Below are 24400 nucleotides of genomic sequence, written 5' to 3'. Positions count from 1 at the left end.
TATTGCGTAGATTCTTTGCACGAGTAGAACACAAAATAGTTGTGGGCGTTGATTTTGTTCAATATGCTTACCGTTACTAGTCCAATCTTGTTTCGACGGTATTGTGGGATGAAGCGGCCCGGACCGACCTTACACGTACTCTTACGTGAGACAGGTTTCACCGATTGACATGCACTTGGTGCATAAGGTGGCTAGCGGGTGCCAGTCTCTCCCACTTTAGTCGGAACGGATTCGATGAAAAGGGTCCTTATGAAGGGTAAATAGCAATTGGCATATCACGTTGTGGTTTTGCGTAGGTAAGAAACGTTCTTGCTAGAAACCCATAGCAGCCACGTAAAACATGCAAACAACAATTAGAGGACGTCTAACTTGTTTTTGCAAGGTATGCTATGTGATGTGATATGGCCAAGAAGAATGTGATGAATGATATGTGATGTATGAGATTGATCATGTTCTTGTAATAGGATTCACGACTTGCATGTCGATGAGTATGACAACCGGCAGGAGCCATAGGAGTTGTCTTTATTTATTGTATGACCTGCGTGTCATTGAACAACGCCATGTAATTACTTTACTTTATTGCTAACCGGTAGCCATAGTAGTAGAAGTAATAGTTGGCGAGACAACTTCATGAAGACACGATGATGGAGATCATGATGATGGAGATCATGGTGTCATGCCGGTGACGATGATGATCACGGAGCCCCGAAGATGGAGATCAAAAGGAGCAAAATGATATTGGCCATATCATGTCACTATTTGATTGCATGTGATGTTTATCATGTTTATGCATCTTGTTTACTTAGGACGACGGTAGTAAATAAGATGATCCCTTGCAAAATTTCAAGAAGTGTTCTCCCCTAACTGTGCACCGTTGCTACAGTTCGTCGCTTCTAAGCACCACGTGATGATCGGGTGTGATGGATTTTTACGTTCACATACAACGGGTGTAAGACAGTTTTACACAGTGAAAACACTTAGGGTTAACTTGACGAGCCTAGTATGTGCAGACATGGCCTCGGAACACGGAGACCGAAAGGTCGAGCATGAGTCGTATAGCAGATACGATCAACATGAAGATGTTCACCGATGATGACTAGTCCATCTCACGTGATGATCGGACACGGCCTAGTTGACTCGGATCATGTAATCACTTAGATGACCAGAGGGATGTCTATCTGAGTGGGAGTTCATAAGATGAACTTAATTATCTTGAACATAGTCAAAAGACCTTTTGCAAATTATGTCGTAGCTCGCGCTTTAGTTCTACTGTTTTAGACATGTTCCTAGAGAAAATATAGTTGAAAGTTGACAGTAGCGATTATGAGGACAGTAGAAAGCTTATGTCCTTAATGCACCGCTCAGTGTGCTGAACCCCAAACCTCGTCTGTGGATGTTGTGAACATCGGACATACACGTTTTGATAACTACGTGATAGTTCAGTTAAACGGTTTAGAGTTGAGGCACCAAAGACGTTTTCGAAATGTCGCGGAACATATGAGATGTTTCGAGGGCTGAAATTGGGATTTCAGGCTCGTGCCCACGTCAAGAGGTATAAGACCTCCGACGATTTTCTTAGCCTGCAAACTAACGGAGAAAAGCTCAATCGTTGAGCTTGTGCTCAGATTGTCTGAGTGCAACAATCACTTGAATTGAGTGGGAGTTGATCTTCCATATGAGATAGTGATGTTTCTCCAAAGTCATTGCCACCAAGCTGCTAGAGCTTTGTGATGAACTATAACATATCACGGATAGATATGATGATCCTTGAGGTAGTCACGATGTTTGACACCGCGAAAGTAGAAATCAAGAAGGAGCATCAATTGTTGATGGTTGGTGAAACCACTAGTTTCAAGAAGGGCAAGGGCTAGAAGGGATACTTCATGAAACGGCAAATCAGCTGCTGCTCTAGTGAAGAAACCCAAGGTTGAACCCAAACCCGAGACTAAGTGCTTCAGTAATAAGGGGAACAACCACTGGAGCAGAATTACCCTAGATACTTGGTAGATGAGAAGGCTGGCAAGGTCGATAGAAGTATATTGGATATACATTATGTTAATGTGTACTTTACTAGTATTCCTAGTAGCACCAGGGTATTAGATACCGGTTCGGTTGCTAAGTGTTAGTAACTCGAAATAAAGGCTACGGAATAAACGGAGATTAGCTAAAGGTGAGCTGACGATATGTGTTGGAAGTGTTTCCAATGTTGATATGATCAAGCATAGCACGCTCCCTCTACCATCGAGATTGGTGTTTGCGTTAAGCATAGACATGATTGGATTATGTCTATCGCAATACGGTTATTCATTTAAGGAGAATAATGGTTACTCTGTTTATTTGAATAATACCTTGAATGGTCTTGCACCTAAAATGAATGGTTTATTGAATCTCGATCGTAGTGATACACATGTTCATGCCAAAAGATAGTAATGATAGTACCACCTACTTGTGGCACTGCCACGTAAGTCATATCGGTATAAAACGCATGAAGAAGCTCCATGTTGATGGATCTTTGGGCTCACTCGGTTTTGAAAAGTTTGAGACATGCGAACCATGTCTATTGGTGTATATGCATGAAGAAACTCCATGCAAATGGACCGTTTGAACTCACTTGATCTTGAATCACTTGAGACATGCAAATCATACCACATGGGCAAGATGACTGAAATCCTCGGTTTTAGTAAAATGGAACAAGATAGAAACTTGTTGGAAGTAACACATTTTGATGTGTGCAATCCAATAAGTGCTGAGGCATGTAGTGGATATCGTTATGTTCTTACTTCACAGATGATTCGAGTAGTTGTTGAGAATATTTACTTGATGAAACACAAGTCTGAATTATTGAATGGTTCAAGTAATTTCAGAGTGAAGTAGAAGATCATTGTGACAGGAGGATAAAATGTCTATGATATGATCATAGAGATGAATATCTGAGTTACAAGTTTTTGCACACAATTAAGACATTGTGGAAATTGTTTCGTAATTAATACCGCCTGGAACACCATAGTGTGATGGTGTGTCCGAACATCATAACTGCACCCTATTGGATATGATGCATACCATGATGTCTCTTATCGAGTTACCACTATCGTTCATGGGTTAGGCATTAGAGACAACCACATTCACTTTAAATAGGGCACCACGTAATTCCGTTGAGATGACACCGCATGAATTATGGTTTAGAGAAACCTAAGTTGTCGTTTCTTAAAGGTTTGGGGCTGCGATGCTTATGTGAAAAAAAAATTCAGGATTGATAAGCTCGAACCCAAAGCGGATAAAATGCATCTTCATAGGACACCCAAAACAGTTGGGTATACCTCCTAATTCAGATCCGAAAGCAATATGGATTGTTTCTTGAATCAGGTCCTTTCTCGAGAAAAGGTTTGTCTCGAAAAGTTGAGTGGGAGGATGGTGGAGACTTGATATGGTTATTGAACCATCACTTCAACCAGTGTGTATCAGGGCACAGGAAGTTGTTCCCGTGGCACCTACACCAATTGAAGTAGAAGCTTATGATAGTGATCATGAAGTTTCGGATCAAGTCACTGCCGTACCTCATAGGGTGACAAGGATACGTACTACTTCAGAGTGGTACAGTAATCCTGTCTTGAAGGTCATGGTGCTAGACAACAATGAACCTATGAGCTATGGAGAAGTGATGGTGGGCCCAAATTCCGACAAATGGTTAGAAGCCATGAAATCCGAGATAGGATCCATGTATCAGAACAAAGCATGGACTTTGGTGGACTTGCCCAAAGATCGGCAAGCCATTGAGATAAATGGATCTTTAAGAAGAAGATGGACGTGGATGGTAATGTCACCATCTATGAAGCTCGACTTGTGGCGAAGAGTTTTTCACAAGTTCAAGGAGTTGACTGCGATGAGATTTTCTCATCCGTAGTGATGCTTAAGTCCGTCGGATTCATGTTAGCATTAGCTGCATTTATGAAATCTGGCAGATGGATGACAAAACGAGTTTCCTTACCAGTCTTCGTATGGAAAGGTTGTATGTGATACAAATCAGAAAGTTTTTGTCGATCCTAAGGATGCTAAAAGGTATGCTAGCTCCAGCGATCCTTCCATGGACTGGAGTAAGCATCTCGGAGTTGGAATGTGCGCTTTGATAAGATGATCAAAGATTTTGGGTTTATACAAAGTTTATGAGAAACTTGTATTTCCAAAGAAGTGAGTGGGAGCACTATAGAATTTCTGATGAGTATATGTTGTTGACATATTGATGATCAGAAATGATGTAGAATTTCTAGAAAGCATATAGGGTTATTTGAAAACTGTTTTTCAATGGAAAACCTGGATTAGGCTACTTGAACAATAAGCATCAAGATCTATAAGATAGATCAAAATGCTTAATAGTACTTTCAAATGAGCACGTACCTTGACATGATCTTGAAGGTGTTCAAGATGGATCAGTCAAAGAAGGAATTCTTGCCTGAGATGTAAGGTATGAAGTTAAGACTTAAAATCTCGACCACGGCAGAATAGAGAGAAAGGACGAAGGTCGTCCCCTATGCTTTTATCATAGGCTCTCTACAGTATGATGTGTTGTGTACCGCACCTGTAGTGTGCCTTGCCATGAGTCAGTCAAGGGGTACAAGAGTGATCCAAGAATGGATCACAGGACAGCGGTCAAAGTTATCCTTAGTAACTAGTGGACTAAGGAATTTTCTCGATTATGGAGGTGATAAAGAGTTCGACGTAAAGAGTTATGTCGATGCAAGCTTAACACCTATCCGGATAGCTCTGAGTAGAAATACCGGATACGTATAATGGAGCAACTTTTAGTATAGCTCCAAGTAGAACAGTTATTTGGAATAGCTCCAAATAGAGCGTGGTAGCTACATCTAGGAGATGACATAGAGATTTGTAAAGCACACACGGATCTAAAAGGTTCAGACCCGTTGACTATAACCTCTCTCACAAGCATAACATGATCAAACCCAGAACTCATCGAGTGTTAATCACATGGTAAATGTGAACTAGATTATTGACTCTAGTAAACTCTTTGGGTGTAAGTCACATGGGGATGTGACCTTGAGTGTTAACCACATATCGATGTGAACTAGATTATTGACTCTAGTGCAAGTGGGAGACTGTTGGAAATATGCCCTAGAGGCAATAATAAAAGTATTATTATATTTCCTTGTTCATGATAATTGTCTTTTATTCATGCTATAACTGTATTATCCAGAAATCGTAATACACGTGTGAATACATAGACCACAATATGTCCCTAGTGAGCCTCTAGTTGACTAGCTCGTTGTGATCAACAGATAGTCATGGTTTCCTGGCTATGGACATTGGATGTCGTTGATAACGGGATCACATCATTAGGAGAATGATGTGATGGACAAGACCCAATCCTAAGCCTAGCACAAAGATCGTGTAGTTCGTTTGCTAGAGCTTTGCCAATGTCAAGTATCTCTTCCTTTGACCATGAGAGCGTGTAACTCCTGGATACCGTAGGAGTGCTTTGGGTGTATCAAACGTCACAACGTAACTGGGTGACTATAAAGGTGCACTACAGGTATCTCCGAAAGTATCTATTGTTTTATGCGGATTGAGACTGGGATTTGTCACTCCGTGTAAACGGAGAGGTATCTCTGGGCCCACTCGGTAGGACATCATCATATGCGCAATGTGACCAAGGAGTTGATCACGGGAGGATGTGTTACGGAACGAGTAAAGTGACTTGCCGGTAACGAGATTGAACAAGGTATTGGATACCGACGATCGAATCTCGGGCAAGTAACATACCGCTAGACAAAGGGAATTGTATACGGGATCGACTGAGTCCTTGACATCGTGGTTCATCCAATGAGATCATCGTGGAACATGTGGGAGCCAACATGGGTATCCAGATCCCGCTGTTGGTTATTGACCGGAGAACGTCTCGGTCATGTCTACATGTCTCCCGAACCCGTAGGGTCTACACACTTAAGGTTCGATGACGCTAGGGTTATAAAGGAAGTTTGTATGTGGTTACCAAATGTTGTTCGGAGTCCCGGATGAGATCCCGGACGTCACGAGGAGTTCCGGAATGGTCCGGAGGTAAAGATTTATATATGGGAAGTCCTATTTTGGCCACCGGAAAATGTTCAGGTTTTTTCGGTATTGTACCGGGTGTTGGGGAACGTTGCAGAAAACAAAAATTTTCCTACTCGTTTCACCAAGATCATCTAGGAGTTCATCTAGCAACGAGTGATTAGATGCATCTACATACCTTTGTAGATCGCGCACGGAAGCGTTCAAAAGAACGGTGATGATGTAGTCGTACTCGACGTGATCCAAATCACCGATGACCAGCGCCGAACGGACGGCACCTCCGCGTTCAACACACGTACGGGACGGGAGACGTCTCCTCCTTCTTGATCGAGCAAGGGGGGAGGAGAGGTTGATGAAGATCCAGCAGCACGACGGCGTGGTGGTGGATGCAGGGCGTCACAGCAGCAGGGCTTCGCCGAGACTACGAGGGAGAGACGTAACGGGGGGAGGTGGAGGCGCCAGGGGCTGGTGTATGAAGTCCCTCCTCTCCCCCACTATATATAGGGGTGCCAAGGGGGTTGGCCGGCTCTAGTAGATGAGATCTACTAGGGGGGGCGGCGGCCTAGGGGAGGTTTCCCTCCCCCCCAAGGCACCTAGGGGTGCCTTCCACCACAAGGACTCCTCCTTGGTGGAACCCTAGGCGCATGGGCCTATAGGGGGTGGCGCCCCAGCCCACTATGGGCTGGGTTCCCTCCTATTTCAGCCCATGTAGCCCCCCGGGACAGGTGGCCCCACCCGGTGGACCCCCGGGACCCTTCCGGTGGTCCCGGTACAATACCGATAACCCCGAAACTTGTCCCGATGCCCGAAATAGCACTTCCTATATATAATTCTTTACCTCCGGACCATTCCGGAACTCCTCGTGACGTCCGGGATCTCATCCGGGACTCCGAACAACATTCGGGTTTCTGCATATACATATCTTCATAACCCTAGCGTCACCGAACCTTAAGTGTGTAGACCCTACGGGTTCGGGAGACAAGCAGACATGACCGAGACGACTCTCCGGTCAATAACCAACAGCGGGATCTGGATACCCATGTTGGCTCCCACATGCTCCACGATGATCTCATCGGATGAACCACGATGTCGAGGATTTAATCAATCCCGTACGCTATTCCCTTTGTCTATCGATATGTTACTTGCCCGAGATTCGATCGTCGGTATCCCAATACCTCGTTCAATCTCGTTACCGGCAAGTCACTTTACTCGTACCGTAATGCATGATCCCGTGACCAGACACTTGGTCACTCTGAGCTCATTATGATGATGCATTACCGAGTGGGCCCAGTGATACCTCTCCGTCATACGGAGTGACAAATCCCAGTCTTGATCCATGTCACCCAACAGACACTTTCAGAGATACCCGTAGTCTACCTTTATAGTCACCCAGTTACGTTGTGACGTTTGGCATACCCAAAGCACTCCTACGGTATCCGGGAGTTACACGATCTCATGGTCTAAGGAAAAGATACTTTGACATTGGAAAACACTAGCAAACGAACTATACGATCTTGTGCTATGTTTAGGATTGGGTCTTGTCCATCACATCATTCTCCCAATGATGTGATCTCGTTATCAATGACATCCAGTGTCCATAGTCAGGAAACCATGACTATCTGTTGATCAACGAGCTAGTCAACTAGAGGCTCACTAGGGACATGTTGGTGTCTGTTATTCACACATGTATTACGATTTCCGGATAACACAATTATAGCATGAATAAACACAATTATCATGAACAAGGAAATATAATAATAATGCTTTTATTATTACCTCTAGGGTATATTTCCAACACCGGGAAGGTTCTAGAAGGTTCCGGAGTGGTGCCCACCTGCATGGGGGGACCCACATGAACGTGGGTAGTGGGGGCAAGGCCCCACACCCCTGGTCAAGGCGCAGCAAGATCCCCCCTTAGAAGGAATAAGATCATATCCCGAAGGGATAAGATCAAGATCCCTAAAAAGGGGGGATAACAATCGGTGGGGAAGGAAATGATGGGATTTCTTTCCTCCCACCTTGGCCAACGCCCCAATGGACTTGGAGGGCAAGAAACCAGCCCCTCCACCCCTATATATAGTGGGGAGGCGCATGGGAGCTTTAGACGAAGTTCTGGTGCAGCCCTCCCCCTCTCACAAGTACTCCTCCTCTCCCGTGGTGCTTGGCGAAGCCCTGCAGGATTGCCACGCTCCTCCACCACCACCACGCCGTTGTGCTGCTGCTGGATGGAGTCTTCCTCAACCTCTCCCTCTCTCCTTGCTGGATCAAGGCTTGGGAGACGTCACCGGGTTGTATGTGTGTTGAACGCGGAGGTGCCGTGCGTTCGGCACTTGATCATCGGTGATTTGAATCACGACGAGTACGACTCCATCAACCCTGTTCACTTGAACGCTTCCGCTTAGCGATCTACAAGGGTATGTAGATGCACTCTCCTTCCCTCGTTGCTAGTTTCTCCATAGATAGATCTTGGTGACACGTAGGAAAATTTTGAATTTCTGCTACGTTCCCCAACACTGCACCGAGGGAGAACTACTCCCTCCTCGTCATGGAGAGCGCCGGGATGATGAAGATGGCCACCGGAGAGGGATTCCCCCTCCGGCAGGGTGCCAGAACGGGTCTAGATTGGTTTTCGGTGGCTACGGAGGCTTTTGGCGGCGGAACTCCCGATCTATTCTGCTCCCCGATGGTTTTAGGGTATATTGGTATATATAGGAGGAAGAAATACGTCAGTGGGGCCACGAGGGGCCCACGAGGGTGGAGGGCGCGCCCCCCTTCCTTGTGCCTTCCTTGTTGCTTCCCTTACGTACACCCCAAGTCTTCTGGATTGCTTCCGTTCCAAAAATAAGTACCGTGAAGTTTCAGGTCAATTAGACTCTGTTTGATTTTCTTTTTCTGCGATACTCTAAAACAAGGAAAAAAACAGAAACTGGCGCTGGGCTCTGGGTTAATAGGTTAGTCCCAAAAATATTATAAAAGTGCATAATAAAGCCCATAAACATCCAAAACAGATAATATAATAGCATGGAAAAATCAAAAATTATAGATACGTTGGAGACGTATCAGCCCCCTTTGCTTCTCTCCTTCTCCCTCTTCCTTCTTCTCCTACTCCAACTAGGGAAAAGGGGGAAACCTACTCCTACTAGGAGTAGGAATCCTCCTTGGGGCGCGCCATATAGAGGGCCGACCCTCCCCTCCTCCACTCCTTTATATACGGGGGAGGGGGGCACCCCATAGACACACAAGTTGATAGTTATCTTAGCCGTGCGCGGTGCCCCTCTCCACAAATTTCCACCTCAGTCATATCGTTGTAGTGCTTAGACGAAGCCTTGCGTCGGTAACTTCATCATCACCGTCATCATGCCGTCGTGCTGACGAAACTCTCCCTCGGCCTCAGCTGGATCAAGAGTACGAGGGACGTCACCGAGCTGAACGTGTGCAGATCGTGGAGGTGTCGTGCGTTCGGTACTTGATCGGTTGGATCGCGAAGATGTTCGACTACCTCAACCGCGTTTCTTAACGCTTCCGCTTTCGGTCTACAAGGGTACGTGGACACACTCTCCCCTCTCGTTGCTACGCATCTCCTAGATAGATCTTGCGTGATCATAGGAATTTTTTTTGAAATACTGCGTTCCCCAACACGCGATCGGTGATTTCCGCCACCCATGTCCCCCACGACCGCTGCCGGACGCCGAGGAAGGTCCTCGTCGGCGGCCGCAGCGGAGGGGTGCAGCGGTGCGCGGATCTACCGAGCGGTGGTGGCTCGAGGAAGCGGTCGCAGACATGGCGGGATCCGCGTTGTGGATCGACGGAGGGGACCGGCGGCCACCGTGTCCGGCCATCGGGAGGAGAGGGGGCGGCGGATCGGGGCGGGGGACGCGTCGGCGGCGGGGCGACGGAGAGAAGAGGAGGCAGAGAAGAGGAAGAGAGGGGCAGACTTTTACTCGGCCGCCGTGAGCTGGAATAAGTATAAGGAGATGAATAGGGATGGAGTAAAAATTTTACTCCACTGACCGTTATAAGGGATCGGTTAGGTGCGGTTTAGAGGAGAAAAAATTCGATAAAGGATCGGTTAGAAATGCCCTGATCCATAGAGCCTGAGCCGTAGTTGCCGACAAACATTCCAGATCTTCTACTGTAAAGAGAAAGTATTGTAGACATGCATCATAGAGATGCGTTGTTCTTTGGTTTCTGTAGACACGCACTGCAGACAGGTGTTGCGGTGTGACTAGTCGATGTATGAATGTGGGATTATATTGGATGTCAAAACAAGTTTGAACTGTACTGTTAGGACATATGCGGGCGATTTGAGAGTCATATTGAACATGCCTTAAGTGACTGAAAAATGCTGATCACTTGCATTCAGTACACAATGCTATTTGTATAACGCAAACAGGCTCATTCTTTTTGTTTTTTAATTCTTAACTAACTGTTCGTAGTGTTAATTGACTGAAAAATGGTGCAGTAGTATTTGCATTTCCTAATGACTTAGAAAAACTGATGTTTGTTTCGGCTGTGCTGTGCTGCGCTGGATGGACCGAGCATCAAGTGTGGGGTGTTTGTACTTTGGATGGCCGCTGTCCGTTGGATGGTGTTTGAGTAGTTGCAGCGTGATCTCTGTCCGGTGGTGTGGTGTGGTGTGATGTTGAGACGTCGAAGAATACCCACCATACGCCCGGATGGGCAAGAATGTTGAACGTCGACCACAGGCGCGCACGCAGCAGCCAGCAAGCGGGCTGAATACCGGACCCTCGCCTCACCATTGTCACGTGGTGGAATGGAGCTACCAGCGGCGTATGAGCAGCGAATATTGGATCCGGATCACGTGGAGCTGCCGGGCCGGCAAACACCTGCTAGGCTGCCATGCCAAGATTCTGATGCCCTGGGCGAGGCAGGCGACATTGCCCCGCTGCTCTGACCTGGCCGGCCCGATCAACGACGCACCCACCACGCCGCCGCCGCCGCCCGCTCGCTCATAGAGGAAAAGCACGAGGACCCAGGGAGCGTGCACACGGCCGCGCGTGCCCGTGCCGGACCGCAGCCCCTCCCCCCAAGAATCGGAGCGGCCGGGCGAGACCGCTGCCCGCGCTGGGACGGGAGCGGGATTCCCTTTCCTCCCGCACACGGAATAACGGGATCCCTTGCAGCTCCGGCCACGGCTTCCCCGGGAAGACGCCATGGGCACCACCATGAGATCGGACCTGCTGGCTCAAACAAACAAACTAATCCGAGCACCAGATAAGATGAGATTGAGATGAGATGGGCAGGCAGAGAAAGAGAAAGAGAGATTCCATCCACGAAGAGAATCACCCACCCCCGCCCCCGACGAAAGTACCGAACCAACTCCCATTGGGCCAGGCAGGCACGCATGGAACTGCGACACGCGTAGAGGCGACCGAGCGTGTTGTGTTGTGTCGCCGTGGGAGTGAGCCAGAGGCCGGGAGCTTCGCCGGGAGCTACCGACTAGCTTCCCTTTGGCCCCATCGTAGCGTCCCCTTTGGCTGGCCCCGCCCGCGGTGGGGGGTCCCGTAAATACAAGCCACGCGTCGGGGCCCCTCGCGTGCCGCTTTATAACAGGCGCCCAGCCCCCCGCGGAATCCCAATTTCAACCAAATCAATTCCCCCCCCCTTCCTTCCACCCTCCCTCCTCGGGAGCTCACCGCACCGCCGCTCCTCCTCGCTGCTGGGAGGGCAGGGGAGGCGAGGGCAGGGCAGGGGAGGGGAGGAATCATATTCCTCCTCCGGCCGGCCGACGCTCCTGGTGGCCTCCGACGTTCATTCCACACCGCCACGCCCAGCCCCTTGGTTCTTTTGGTGCCGTCCACTGCGGCTCCTTCAAGCGGTTCGCCTTCTTCGCGCAGGTGAGGAGAGAGAGGCTCCTCCGGTTATAATTACAAAAAAGGCTCCTCCGGTTGTTAATTCATCTTGCGTCGTTGTGTCGATGTATAATTGCTTGCTCGGTTTGCTTTCCTGATATGATACCAAGCGGGAATTTCGGGGTTCCTAGGATTCGGCCGAGTAAACGCGCCTGTCTTTTTTTAGAAGGGTCTTTTAATGCCTTGTTATTACCAAAATCGGAATGCGGTGCTGCTCCTTCATCTGCATGCATTCCGGAGTATATCCTGCCTGTGGTTTGGGTCGATTTTTCTTCTTCAAGTTCTTGATGTACTACTAGTAATCACCAGCGTTTCTTGTTTCTTCTATAACTGTTTCCCCCCTTTCGAATCAAGGGGCTCACCGTCCCCCCATCACATTTGCATGAAACTGATAATACATACAGACAACCCCAGTTTTGAGCCAGTTCAAGGTAAATTCAGCATCCCTTCAATCTATAGGTTCCTCTGTTTTGCTGAAAGGAAGGGCAGGGATTGAATTGAATCATGGCGTATGTTGAGCACACTTACGTTGGGAAGCAGTGTTCTAAGTTGAGAGGATGGGTGCATCGAATTTGTGATTCCATCTCGGGGTCTCTACAGTTTTTCAACAGATGGAGATCTCTGATTTGGTTTTACTGTACAAATTTACTAGTAATATTTAGCACCACTCTGTTTTGTACTAAGATCAAATACCTGCGTGAAACTTGCGTCAGCTTTACAGTTTTCCATTTAGGCATTATACGAATGATGATTTGGGACCATTGATGGCTCGTTTGCTTCGATTATTCCAGATCGTCAATTGTACGGTGACATTAATTGATACGTAATTAACACTGCCATGATTCGTTCCAAGGATGACAGTGACCCCTCATCTATCTCCTTCACTGGAACGGCCATGTCCTTGTCACACAGAAACTGAAGGTCCTACCTGATATACGCGACGTCCAAGCAGCTGAAACTACACAAGTTTTGCCGAATCTCAGTCATCATTCAGTAGTTATATGATATTATCACCTTCAAACCATTTATTTGAATTTTGAATACAATGGGTGTGTGCATGACCTTACCAAGACAGAACTGCGCCCCTGATTTTAAAAGTTGATTTTTAGTCATGCCAAGCAAATTAATGCAGTGCAGTGGCTGTTTCAGCAAAATATACGCCCAATTTAAATCTGAAAGTTAGTTACCAAATTTGACCTGCAGAACCACAAGTGGTGCAGGGGGCTAGTTATTACATTTCCATGCAAATGATGCGTGGTCCTATATACTGTTGTAATGATGATGCATTAACATTGCAGGTAGCAAGCTCAAATGGAGAACAGTTTCGAGAAAAATAACATGCTGAAAGAATTCTACATTCCGACCTATATTTTCATGCCAGAATCCTCGGTGGAGCCAGTTTCTCACATACCCACCTGTCCAGTGATTGTTTTTATCAACACCCGAAGTGGTGGCCAACTTGGACATAATTTACTTGTCACATACCGCAAGCTTCTCAATCATGCTCAGGTACATATTTTCAAGCTTACAAGATGTACTTGTTCATTATTACAGTACCCATGCATTTTTACCGCCAGAGATAAATATATTGATTTAGGGCAAGTTCTAAATTTCTGAATTGCAGGTGTTTGATCTACTTGATGAAACTCCAGACAAAGTCTTGCACAAAATCTACAGCAACGTGGAAAGGCTCAAGCGTGATGGGGATACTCTTGCTTCTGAAATCCATAGGAGATTGAGGCTAATAGTGAGTGCAGATGGGCATTGCTCTCCAAATATCCTGCTAATGTTTTGACCATAATTTTCGTGTTCGTTGTTTGAACAGACTGAACTTACATATTATTATCATGGAAATTTAATTAGGTTGCTGGAGGCGATGGAACAGCCGGCTGGTTGCTTGGAGTTGTATCTGATCTCAAGCTAGTTCATCCACCTCCCGTCGCTACAGTTCCCCTGGGAACTGGAAATAACCTGCCATATTCTTTTGGATGGGTATGTACTTCGGAAGTAGTTAATTGAAACAATCTTGTTCCTGATATGATAGATCTTCTTATACCACCGCAGCGTGTTATACTTGCATGAGCCTTTTCTGTTAGACCTTCTTTTACTTGACAGTATGACCTAAAACGTTTGATCCAAATATTTATCCTTTTTGCTGTGCGTAAACGAAATGTACCATCTTTGGCAAAAACTTGCCTTTTGTGATTTCATCTGTATGTGTTAGTTGCTATACGGTACAATACTTTATATGATGTGCTGTCAACTCAATAGTAGCGCGAAAAATGATTTGCAGGGCAAGAGAAATCCTGGCACAGATCGTGAGTCTGTCATATCGTTCCTAAAGTTGGTAAAAGAAGCAAGAGAGATAAACATTGATAGGTCAGTTTCTTTTCTACAGTTTTCACGATACTTCTGTATGTGATCTTCATCTGGATGTTATCTAACATTGTTATTACTACACTGTTTCAGCTGGCATACTGTCATGAGAATGAAATGCCCAAAACGTTCTCCTTGTGATCCAATTGCTCCTTCTGATTTGCCGCATTCTCTGCATGCATTTCACCGTGTGCCAAAGACAGATCCAGAAGATATGGTAACTACTATTTATGTCGATTAGTTTTATGTATAACTCACCTATTCATACTTTTGTGTTAACTTAGTTGTTGTGTTCTTCTTTTCAAATGAGTTTGTTTTCTGGTAGTCTGTTATGTATTTTTGGAAAAAAAAACACCGTCATATCCTTCATTATACATATTTGTCGTGTGGGCGTGATAGTTTAGACAAATATCTAGTTGTTATCTGACAAAGATGACCAGAGCGTTCCTGATGAAAGTATAACTTCTTGCTTGCGGTCTGATAATCGCTAGGTTTTCAAAATAATCTATACATTTTAAATCCATAAATGTGACTTCGTTATAATGTTTCTTTCGCGGATGTTAAGAAACCTCAGTTTACTTGCTCTATATGTCAACTATTGAAGAAGAGAAAGTGAACCTTATAAATCATGTGAGTCCCATAGTATGTGTATAACCTTATTTTTTTTATTTGTTCCAGGAATATTCTTACACATATCGTGGAGGGTTTTGGAATTATTTCAGTATGGGTGAGTTTTCTTTTTCTAAGTGTATTTTATATGTTGGGGATTGATTTTTTAATTGATTCTTGTTCTTTTACGAAATCGAGCAGAAAGAGAAGAACAAAAGCTTGTTTAGCTAAATAGCCGAAGGCTTATGTAGTGTACTTGCTGTTTGCTGTAGACCCTTGAGAGATCATGCTTTTGGCTGCTTTTTGCGTAATAAGTAGCATCAAGTTGAACTGCTTTTGCCTTTTTTATTTGCTTAATTCCTGTAAGAATCTTGTTCTGTACCGGTTTCTTTAAAGGAAATCGATGAGGAGGATCGTTCGTTTTTTAGAAGATGGTCAAAAGCTGAAAGAATCTTTCATACTGTCACAGGAATGGATGCACAAGTGTCTTATGCATTTCATTCTCAGAGGAAATTGCACCCAGAGAAATTCAAGAATCAGTTGTCTAATCAGGTCAACTAAGCATCTGTGCAATTTCTTTCATTTTATTTATTTATGCATTCATTGCTTGCTTTTAGTTTCTCTCTTGAAACCAACCTCTTTTGGATCTGTTGTGCAGAAACAGTATTTGAAGCTGGCATGCACACAAGGATGGTTCTGTGCCTCTTTAAGCCATCCAATGTCACGGTAATTACTTGTTTGGCACTAACTAGGATATGGGACTGTTTTTAAAATGTTCGTCACAAACTCAATACTTTTACATTTGAACAAATAGTCAAGGTTTCTTATTAATATTCCATTTGGCTAATAGTCAACTTTTCTTAATAACATTGCATTTGGCTCACATCATTCTTGGATGCCTTCCACTGGATAACAGGAATATTGCTCACCTTGCAAAGGTAAAGATAATGAAGAAATCTGGAAAATGGGAAACCTTGGAAATTCCACAGAGGTAATTCTAATGTGTTTCCCTTTTTCGGTATTGAAATTGTGTGCCCACAATGTTTAGGAGAGTATGTTCTCATCTTTGATCATGGATGGAACTTTGAAGTTCCAGTTATAGCACAACTGTTTCTGTAAAAAGGTGCAGCATAAACGAGGCCACTTGTCTATGCTTCTTGCAAAAGTTGCGGATACTCTTGATCTAAACCATCAAATCTCTCGTCAACAGCTCACAATGTACTTGGATGTTCCAATTTACTTAACTACACACCTAGGGTATAGTTAATTCTTAATCAACCTCATTAATTGCTTCTTGATTACAAGTTTTCTAGGTCGTGATTTAGCTATGCTCAATCCATATATTTGTTCTTTGATTGAAGTATTTCACGAGAAAAGAACGGAAACATTACATTTATTATCAATATATATTGCTAGAAACATGCATTGCATATGCATAAAAATGCTATCAAGCTTAATAGGCTGGAGGATTTCACTAATAAGGTTGACACATCATACTTGTTTCTTACTTACATCTCTTGTAGAATCTTCCCTAATTCATTACCACATTTCTAGGTACTCGCCTTGTTTTGAACAGTCAAACCTAGAAAACTTTGACTAATCGTATCTTTCCAAGTATTTACTTTGATTATGTTAAAATACATTTTTAAACAAGGGTTTTTATCATTTATGCCACTAGTTGTGTCTCACTACTCAGTTTTGCCATTAGAAATTACAACTACTCAAAAATGCCATCGATTCGTGAGATGCTTACTCAAAAATGGCATTAGATATCTCAAAAATGCCATCGTTCCTTTAGATGTTTGCTCAAAAATGCCACTAGACATTGTTATTTTCACGTCAAATTCGTTGACCATGTTATAAAAACCCAAACAAGGTTTTTTTTTATCATTTATGTTGTTTTACCATTCACTTCCATGACATTCCATAAATGCATTAATACAAAACAGGTGCCAACGATTAACTTGAAAGATCGTGCAAAAGTCAAAAGCAGCGCCAAATATTTGGAAATGGACGAGTTGATTGCTCTTAACGATATGATGTCATAATTCTTCTTCAAAATATGGGACTACTTAGTAATGTTCTGAGCAAGTTTTTATGCAAATGCAGTATCCGGTCCATTGTCTGTCTCAATTTACCCAGCTTCTCTGGTGGACTGAATCCCTGGGGAACACCAAGTAAGAGGAAGCAAAGAAAAGTAAGTATAAGACTTGATTTTAACATCATTCCTAGTATAGCAACAATTTGTGCTGCTATTGCACTTTAAACATCTTTCTCTTAGTAATACCTAAAATCTTAAATTATACTGTTGCAGAGAGACTTGGTACTGCCTCCACTTGTGGATGATGGCCTTCTGGAGATTGTGGGTTTCAAAGATGCTTGGCATGGCCTTGTTTTGTTATCTCCGAAAGGCCATGGCACTCGTCTTGCTCAGGTAAATAAAAAAATGATTGTACTATATATACCTTGGCCCTAAAATGTAAAGCTATGGACTTGTCATGAGTCGAATGTTTATGTGTTCAGTTTAAATTAAACTACTTGATGGATACTGAAATCCTATTCCTTTCCAGGCCCATCGTGTCCGATTCAAATTTCACAGAGGTGCAACTGACCATGCCTACATGAGAATCGATGGTGAGCCCTGGAAGCAGCCTCTTCCACAGGAGGATGACGGCAAGGTCGTCGTGGAGATATCCCACGCTGGGCAGGTCAAGATGCTCGCGACCAAAGACTGTATAGCCAAAGGCATCAACGACTCCCCTGGTATGGCAACAGCCTGCACAGATTCCAGCTCCAGCGATGACTCGGATGATGACTTCACAGAGGAGCGGAGGAACTTCGGCGCCGCCTTGTCGTTCCGGTACATGAATGATGTGAAAAAAACAGTAGAAGCTTGAATCTCTAACTGGGCCCTGTACAGTTTGTCCTGCGTAGGAGATATAGATCGTTGCACTGATTTTGTGGAGCAGTGGACGTTGCCCCTGTAAGATCCTTTTGCTGGCAAGGTTGATTGTGTATGGCAAAGTTGTTGTGGCGTATGGTGCAGTGGGTTTACTTACATCATAAGCACTAACCGACCCAATTTCTCCGCTCCTCTGCAGTCTCCAATAAGGTGGTAACACATAAACTAAGAAACAACAGTCATAACTCATAAAGGTATTTAACCTTATATAAACCGTAATTTGTCATGCCAGTAAGCCAACAAGTTTGATCATCGCATTGCCAGCATACGCAAGATTCTAAAACTGCAGGAGATGGCTCCCGATTATAGAAAAATGGTTGTCATGGCTCCCTGAATCCTACAATATTTACCTACATGGCCTTTCGGATGCTATACATGAATCCGAAGAGAGAAAACACAAAGCATGAAATGTAACCTATTGCTATGATTCTAATAAAGGATTGGGTTTGTAAAAAGAACACTCCATATGAATTTTGGTGGTATCATTCATTTGGTGCAAGGAGCCTCCATAGAGAAAAATCTTCTTAACAGAAGTACTACAGAATTCTGTAAAGGTCTTGAATCCAAAGATGCCTGAGGATCACACGGAAGAGTTGCTTGTTTATGTGCAGGCTACTGACTAGAAACACTTTTTGTCATTGCCCAGCTCTGAATCATTGCAGACAAGCTACATAATAATCCTATGAACCACGAGGTAGAAGCTCAGCAAAATGTAATGTGATGTAAGTCTATCCTGATTTCCTATTACCAGCTTGCTTGCATCCTGTTTTTCCTTCATTTAAATGGTTTTGCGGAACTAATTTTAAAACAGAGGCCAGTGAACTTACATATGATGCTTTGAATAGATGAATAGAACCAATCAACATGCAACAAACTGAACCAAATCTTGTAGGATACATACGGTAGTTTCGGTTAGTCCTGCAATGCACTCATGTCACCGTAGACACTAGAGCAGTATGGGCATAACTGGTAAGTGATGAACCATCATATGACTTATGAGCCGTCGAACTGCGGTTCCAACTTTGAAGCCAAAAAAAGAACATGAGGTTCACTCTGAACCTTTGCCCTTTGCTGCAGACAACGAAGGGTATAGGTGTTCGAACAACAGCCAACCTGTGAATGGTATCTCACAACATGCCCTGTGGTTTCACCTGCAGATGTAGAAAACAACATGAGAACCTGAGGATAAAGCACGTGATAGATTCTGAATTTCTAATCTCAAAGGATCAAATGAGATGCTGTAAACATACATCCAGTAAAAAGAGCCAGTGTGCTTACCAATATGCAAATTCTTGATGATGAAATTGGTACGCGTAGATAGCCTGTTTATAGATTAAAAATAGATCCAGCTGACATTATATTTTCCTCACTTGCAGTACTCTTTTGACATGTGAATATTCAGTCAGGGAAACCTAGGCAGAAACATGATTCATCGAGGACCACGTAGTCCATAATTAAAACTAGATAAAAATAGATATTCAGAATGTACAAGAAAAGCATAGTTAACAAGGCCCTGGAAGGAAAGCAATTGTGCACATACCATTGCTCATGGAAGACAAACCAAAATGTTTATAAACACGGAGAAGTATAGTCAAATAATTCAACAATTTAGTCTCAAACTGCTGAAACTGAGAAGTGTTTCTAAGAAACTTTATTGGCCTGTATCTTTTATTCGGCCGTTACAAGTATGAACATGTTTTTATCTTATTTGCTTGTGTTATCCTCCAGACCGTCCTTTTGATTTCCTTGGTCTTCACACTTCAAAGATCTGAACAAGATAACTTCTGTTAGTGAGATTTCTATAACTGAAGACTACTCAAATATAAAATATTTGGAGTAAAAAGCATATGATAGTGTAAAATGGAAAGTTTTGATATCTAAAATAAATCTACATGCTAACAGGGTAATTCAAAGGTGTACAACTAATTAAGCACAAAATATGCTGGGTTCTTATTTTTGAAAGGCAGCTCAAATATATAATGAGGGAAATAAGGTAACACATCTAGTGAACTACTCCTTCCGTCCCATAATATAAGAGCGTTTTTGACACTACACTAGTGTAAAAAACGCTCTTATCATGGGACGGAGGGAGTAGGAAAGAGAAAGTTTCAAAAACATAATATATCTCTGTTCTGCAATCCCGCGGTTGAAAGTCAAAACTAAGACACCTGGAAGAAAGTTACATCCTCATGATTTCTGTGTTTGTACTGCTCACCTATCCCATCTTTATGGATCATTGTAGCTTGAAGCACACACATAAAGCATGCCACCCGATTCCACCTTGCTGTAAATGAGGCCCATGGAGACTCAGCAGAATTTAATAAGCACGAAAGCCTCATGACTCAAAGCATATGCACAATTTTCTTTCTCGCTCTTCAGTAATAAGGCATATGCACAGTGTGAACCACAACCTTACTGATGGTCTTCAATTAAACTCTTGCTTAGAACTCCTTTCGTGTACAACTCACTCAGTACATATTGTGCTTCCTTCAACAGACCCTCATGGGCAAGACCTTCAATGAGTATAATGTAGGTCGACTCGTTAGGCATGCAACCGTTAGACACCATATAAGCAAAAAATTCAATAGCCTGATCTGTTTCACATCTTTTACAGAGGGCAAACAGTATCTTGTTATACATCCCAGCTTTTGGTCTCATCCCCATATCTTGCACGGCATGAAACATCTGAATGGCTTCTTCAGTTCTATCTTCTCTTGAGAGGACATCAACGACTGAAGAGTAGGTTATCGTATCTAGGGATACTCCCTTACTGACCAAACCATGCAATAGCTCCAGCGCTTCTTCTGAGTTGCAATCCTTGGTGATCCCATCGAGTAAAGTATTAAATGTGATCAGGTTAGGGGTGCAACCATGCTCCATCATTTGATACACAAGTTCGATTGCTTCCTCGACAAACCCTTTTTGACAGAAGAAACTCACAAGTACGTTGAAAGTCACCGCATTTAGAGGGCAATCCTTCTGAATCATCTCAGCCAAGAGCTCTGCAGCAGCATCCAGCTGCTCGGTATGGCACAAGCCTGTCAACAACGTAGTGTATGTAATGGTGTTGGGCTCACATGGAAGATTGTTAAACAACTCAAGAGCACTATCAACACGCCCTTGCACACAGAAGCCATGGACAAGAGCGTTGTATGTGACAATACCCACTGAACATCCATACTCCGGCATCAGTTGAATAAGCTTGATAGCTTGCTCAATCAATCCTTTCTGGCACAAGATACAGATGAATGTATTGAATGTGACCTCATTTGGGGGGCAGTTCTTTCGGACCATCTCGGGCAATAGCTCCTTGGCATGCTCCCATCGGCCGGCACGACACAAGCCCCTTAGCACAGTAGTATAGCTAATGGTATCAGGATTGCACCCATACATGCCCATGTTGTTCAAGAAGTCATAGGCATCATCCACACGACCTTGTTTACACATAGCGTTTATGACAATGTTGCACAAGGTAGTGTTGGGTGTGCATCCATGCTGTGACATTTGCTGAAGAACTTCGATCGCCCTCTCCACCATACCCCCGCGACAGAAGAATCTGACTAGCATGTCAAAGGTAACATCATTGGGCACGCAGTTCTTCTCCACCATCTCAGCAAAGAGCACCTTGACGTCGTCCCACCGCCTAGCGGCACACAAGCCCTTGAGCACGGTGGTGTAACTGACGATGTCGGGCTGGAACCCATAAGACGACAGCCGGTTCAAGATCTCCCTGGCATCGTCGACGCGGCCCTCCCTGCACATGCCGTTGATGATGACGTTGTAGGTGACAATGTTGGGCGTGCAGCCCTTGGCGCGCATCTCGTCGAGGACGTTCATGGCCTCCCCGAAGCCGCTGCTCTTGCAGACGGCCTCGAGGAGGACGGTGTAGGTGACGACGCTGGGCTGGCAGCCGCGCCGGAGCATATCGTCGAGCAGGGCGAGCGCGTCGCCGACCCTGCCGCGGTCGCAGAGGCCCCGGATGATGGGCGTGTACGTGTAGGCGTCGGGCGGGACGGGCATTGCGGCGATGAGGCGGCGCGCGGCGTCGAGGCGGCCGTAGCGGCAGTAGCCGGCGACGAGGGTGTTGTAGGCGAAGACGTCGACGGGGGCGCCGGAGGCCTCGGCGGTGCGGAGGACGCGCGCGGCGTCGGAGGTGCGGCCGCGGCGGCAGAGGTTGCGGATGAGCTTGGTGCAGAGGTAGACGTCGGGCGCCTCGCCGCGGGAGGTGGAGGTCTCGACGAGGCGCGCGGCCTCGGCGAGGTCGTCGCGCGCGATGAGGCGGCGGAGGCGGGAGCTGGCGGGCGCCGCGGAGGCGGAGGCGGAGGCGGGGCTGGGGGCCTCGGGCCTGGCGGAGGCGGCGGCGACGTGGGAGTGGTGGTGGTGGAGGTGGCGGGGCTTGGAGAGGGCGTGCGGAAACGAGGGGAGCAGCGTGGCCATGGCCGGGTAGTGGTGGTGATGCTGGCGGTAGCGTCGCGGCGTCGCGGTCGCGGACGTGTGGTGTGGGGGGCATCGCCTCGATCGGAGTTCGGGGTGGGAGGGAGATTGGGCGGGACCGGATGAGATGAGATAGATTAACGCCTGCCGTCTGATACGATTGGAGCGGTGAATCTACGTACCACACCCGTTGACTCATGCTCACGCCTCACCCATTGGCTCGATCCGATTTTGTCTAGTATGGTCGTTCGTGACTCGGTCCTCGAACTCACAAGTCGTGCACCGGTGGTCTAAGACTATCTCCAGCCCTTTTCCTAAAATCCTTTAATTTATTCCAAAAAAACCTTTAATTTCTAAAACAAAATCGTTTGAAGAATTAAGCTCAGCTAAACCCTTCCCTCGAACCTATAATCTCTCAAATATTTAACCGAAATTCAACCCACTGATTTTTCTTGTGTTATCTACCGTTTCGCACACGTGACGTCTGTCTTTGTGGGAGCTCAGCCGGTATTTCAACATGGCCGCAATACGGGCCTTGTTGCAAAGGACGTGGTGTTGGAAACTGTCAGCGTCGACCTCGACCGCCTCGATTGTATATCATGCACGTCATTCATAGACCCACACACCATTTTCATTATTTTTAGAAATATCTCATCTCACATGTCTCTAACCTTTTCTCGTCTTTCTTCCTCGTCTCTCTCACATCTTATCGCTGATATGATATGCTAACTGCCACATCAACAAAGCAACGGCACACCGTACGCCATTACAGCCCGCCAACCTACCAATGCTGCGAGTCCAGGGCCACGACGTTGCTGCCACAAGGAGAGGGGGTAAGGTGGTTATCGACTGCTTCAAGGCCATAAGAAAATATTCATGTTGATTGATAATGACAGAAATTGTAGAAACAAAAGCATTTAAAATTAGAAAAAACTAAATGCTCATGGATGCACCGGTTTGGCCTAGTCTGTCACACTCCTCTTAACTGTTTTTTGGACTACGGATAAATGACTTTTTTTGAGATAAACGAAAACTTTATTCATTAGAGATAAAAAAATACATTGTTTGTGAGGATCATTATAATTTCATTTAAAGGTTCCTCAAACCAATCAGAAATCAACGAAAATCTAGCTAAACTCGCAAGCTCATGAGCTACTTTATTTGCCTCTATGTCACAGTGTTCGAATCTAGTAGTAACGAAGTCACAAGCATAATGAGAACAATCGTCGAAAATTGCTGCCGCTGCACCCGCCGATTGTCCTCCGTTCTTCATAGTATCAATCACCTCCAGATTGTCCGAGTTAATAATAAGGCGATTACATTCCGCCCTTTGCCCCAATGTTATACCAAATTTAAGAGCTTAGACTTCCGCCATCAACACATCTGCGCAATAGTCAATCTTCTTGTTCCCTCCCGCGATAAACCTACCCTTTTCATCTCTCAAAACCGCCCCCATCATGCCCATAAGCAGGTCATGGTCAAAAGAAGCGTCAACATTAAGTTTCACAAAACCCCTAGAAGGACATGACCAACCCCCTTTTTCAGAGAAGCCTTTAAGGATGATGCATTTACGAAGTTTGACGTAAGGGCTAGAATCCCCATTGAAATCCAAAGTGCATTCTGAGTTGTTTCCTTGTGCACTAACTTCCGTCTTTCTCACCATAGATACCATGCTAAGACAACAATCATTTCATGCACATTATGATAACCCATTATTCTCAATTCTTGGTCTGGCAAAAGTAGTAGGTACTCCAACACCACCTCTCCAGTAAGGTCAACCTCGCAAGCTTTATCAATGATATCATTGTTGGGGAACGTAGTAATTTAAAAAAAAATTCCTACGCACACGCAAGATCATGGTGATGCATAGCAACGAGAGGGGAGAGTGTTGTCCACGTACCCTTGTAGACCGAAAGCAGAAGCGTTAGCACACCGCGATTGATGTAGTCGTTCGTCTTCACGATCCGACCGATCAAGTACCGAACGCACGACACCTCCGAGTTCAGCACACGTTCAGTCCGATGACGTCCCTCGAACTCCGATCCAGCCGAGTGTTGAGGGAGAGTTTTGTCAGCACGACAGCGTG

General features: G+C 45.0%; 2 protein-coding genes across 2 annotated transcripts; one reads left to right on the top strand and one right to left on the bottom strand.

Moving 5' to 3' along the window:
* Positions 1 to 11683: 11683 nt before the first annotated feature.
* LOC119269220 (diacylglycerol kinase 5-like) lies at positions 11684 to 17956 on the top strand. The gene is made up of 13 exons (XM_037551012.1): positions 11684 to 11918; positions 13232 to 13442; positions 13558 to 13680; positions 13797 to 13925; positions 14227 to 14312; positions 14403 to 14526; positions 14988 to 15036; positions 15388 to 15470; positions 15577 to 15644; positions 15835 to 15909; positions 17028 to 17115; positions 17233 to 17352; positions 17489 to 17956. The coding sequence occupies exons 2-13, from the start codon at positions 13245 to 13247 to the stop codon at positions 17813 to 17815; spliced, it is 1470 nt and encodes a 489-aa protein (XP_037406909.1). The 5' UTR covers positions 11684 to 11918; positions 13232 to 13244; the 3' UTR covers positions 17816 to 17956.
* Positions 17957 to 19396: 1440 nt separating this feature from the next.
* LOC119269219 (pentatricopeptide repeat-containing protein At1g09900-like) lies at positions 19397 to 22330 on the bottom strand. The gene is made up of 3 exons (XM_037551011.1): positions 20292 to 22330; positions 20096 to 20164; positions 19397 to 19648 (listed from the first exon to the last, which is right to left on the bottom strand). Exon 1 carries the CDS (start codon positions 22315 to 22317, stop codon positions 20293 to 20295), a length of 2025 nt encoding a protein of 674 aa, XP_037406908.1. The 5' UTR covers positions 22318 to 22330; the 3' UTR covers positions 19397 to 19648; positions 20096 to 20164; position 20292.
* Positions 22331 to 24400: the final 2070 nt, after the last annotated feature.

Source organism: Triticum dicoccoides, chromosome 3A, assembly GCF_002162155.2.
Source record: "Triticum dicoccoides isolate Atlit2015 ecotype Zavitan chromosome 3A, WEW_v2.0, whole genome shotgun sequence".
Taxonomy (NCBI): Eukaryota; Viridiplantae; Streptophyta; class Magnoliopsida; order Poales; family Poaceae; genus Triticum; species Triticum dicoccoides.
The sequence above is the reverse complement of the archived record's forward strand: the minus strand, read 5'-3'. Positions and strand labels throughout refer to the sequence as shown.